General features: G+C 38.1%; 1 protein-coding gene across 5 annotated transcripts in view; it reads left to right on the forward strand.

Annotated features, from left to right (window-relative positions):
- Positions 1-2,500, forward strand: part of LOC125033997 (pancreatic lipase-related protein 2-like) — a 49,179-nt gene that overhangs the window by 43,947 nt on the left and 2,732 nt on the right. For all 5 annotated transcript variants that reach the window (XM_047625618.1, XM_047625616.1, XM_047625615.1 and 2 more), the window contains 2 exons: positions 1,676-1,865; positions 2,023-2,384. In XM_047625618.1, coding sequence (XP_047481574.1) covers positions 1,676-1,865; positions 2,023-2,384 — 552 coding nt within the window. The remainder of the gene's footprint in view (positions 1-1,675; positions 1,866-2,022; positions 2,385-2,500) is intronic.

Below are 2,500 nucleotides of genomic sequence, written 5' to 3' on the forward strand. Positions count from 1 at the left end.
GTAACTTTTTAGTACAATTGCTGCTTCTAAACCTACTATAAAAACGATGATATTGATGATAATAGTGATGATAATGATAATGATAAACATGATAATAAGGATTGTAGTAGTAATAGTAATAATAATGATAATAATAATAATAATGATAATAATAATAATAATGATAATAATAATGATGATAATACAGATGATGGTGATAATAATAATAATAATTAATAGGAGTAAAAATGATGATAATTATGATAATAATACTAATGATAATAACAATAATTGTAATAATAATAATGACAATAATGATAATAATAATGATAAAAATGATAATGATAATGATAATAGCGATGATAATAATACTGATAATACTGATAATGATAATACTGATAACAGTATGAATAATAATGATGAGAATTATGATAATGATAGGAACAAAAAAGGTGATAAAATGATAATAATAATAATGATAATAGTGATACTAATAATGATACTTATAATGATAATGATAATAATGATAAAGATAATATTAATGATAGCAATGATGATGATAATCATAATAAAAATATCAATAATGATACCTATGATGGTGATAAAAATGATAATGATGATGACAATAATAATAACAATAATGATAATAATGATAATAATAACAATAATGATAATAATGATAATAATAACAATAATGATATTCATAATAATAACAATAATGATGATAATAATAATGATAAAAATATAACGATAATAATATCAACAAAAATAATAATAGCCATGAAAATAACAATGATAATTGTGATAACTGTTATCATCATCATCATAAGTGGTTTGATTTGTGCTATCTCGTCCGTTTCTCTTATCTGTCAATTTTTTTTTTTTTTTTTTTTTTTTTTTTTTTTTTTTTTTTTTAAGGAAGCTGATTGATAATTGATGGTCATGATTGATTTCAGCTTTTGATAATTTGAGTAAATTGTAGAATCAAGCTATATCCCTACAATGCTTCCTTTCGTGTTACTAAAAATCATGTGCGTAGACAGTATACCATAGAGCAGGGGGGTCAAACGCGCGGCCCGCCACGCCCCGAAGTGCAGCACATTTGCTATTTCAAGTCGGCCGTTTTACATGATCAATGAAGCCGGTCCTTCGTCTTTTGAGGTTATCACTCACGCTCCTACATTTTTGTCTTTTTTCTATTCTTGTGTTTTTGTAGTAATTGTTTTCATCATCAGACTGCCTTAATGAGATAGGATTTTGATCTGCTCATGATTATCTGGCCCGAATGCTGTCTACTAAGGTGAAATGTTGACAGCCCGGGTAATTAAGTGTCTCGGTGACTGCTTAATCCAACCGACGTGTACAGTGCATGATAGCATAACATTCAGATTTCCGGTCCACCTCTAATTATCATTATTATTATTATTATCATTCTTACCATCAACGTCACTGAACCATTATTACCATCATAACTTTTAATGTTGTTGCTGTTGTTGTCTCAACCTCTATCATCATCACTATCATGCTCTAGCTCTATCTCCACAATTGATTTAGTATTAGTCTCTCGCTTCACCTAGACAATACCGAACACTTGGGCTCTTAATAATTCCTCGTCTCTCAAATTACGACTATTTGTTTTCCTTCCACTTATCAACGCAGCTTCCCACCACCGTTTCATGACTTTGTGCCTTGCCAGAGCTGGGCCATCCAGAGCCGCTCGGCCACGTGGACTTCTACCCCAACGGCGGGTCGGTCCAAGCAGGCTGCCAAGGGTCCGTGCACAGCCACATGGGGAACGACCGGAGCGTGGCCGAGGGGGTGCTCTCCTACATAGGCTGCAACCACCAGAGATCTCATGAATACTTTACTGAGTCCGTTAATTCTAGGTAAATAATGTTTGTGAAAGGTGTTTCCTCCCTCCCTCCTTCCTTCCATATTCCCTCCCTCCTTCCCTCAATTCCGTCTTCCTTCCCTCCCTCCCCATTTCTCTAACACGATCCGTGTGTATGTCCGTTTCACTGGCCGCTCCGCCCCTCTCCCCAGGTGTGGCTTCCTAGGCGTCGCGTGCGAATCCTGGGAGGCGTACCTTAACGGCTCCTGCTGGGGCTGCGCGCAGGACCAGAAGGAGAAGAGAGGGCGATGCCTAACCATGGGCTTCTCTGCCACGCCATTGGCACTTTCTCCTCAGCCTGGGACACCTCGTGCTGGCACTCCTCAGCCAGACGACGAGGAAATCAGTGACAGCAGCAGTGGCATGAGGAACCCCAATAGCACGCAGGGAGAGAGCAGAGTCAATGACTCCGCAAGTGCAGCAAGAGTGCCTCACGCGACGGAAATGCCAACGACAGTGCCTGGATTCCCGGTGAAAGTATTCCTTGGCACCGCCAGTCAGAGGCCTTTTTGTGGTGAGTCCTTTCGGTGCTTAGAGAAGGGAGGAAGGGGGTAAGAGACACAGCTGGTGCACTTGAGTTACGAGAAATTCTGGCGATGGTGCTGATTGCGAATGGAGGCCGGTGATTCA

This window comes from Penaeus chinensis, chromosome 17 (genome assembly GCF_019202785.1).
Source record: "Penaeus chinensis breed Huanghai No. 1 chromosome 17, ASM1920278v2, whole genome shotgun sequence".
NCBI classification, from domain to species: Eukaryota; Metazoa; Arthropoda; class Malacostraca; order Decapoda; family Penaeidae; genus Penaeus; species Penaeus chinensis.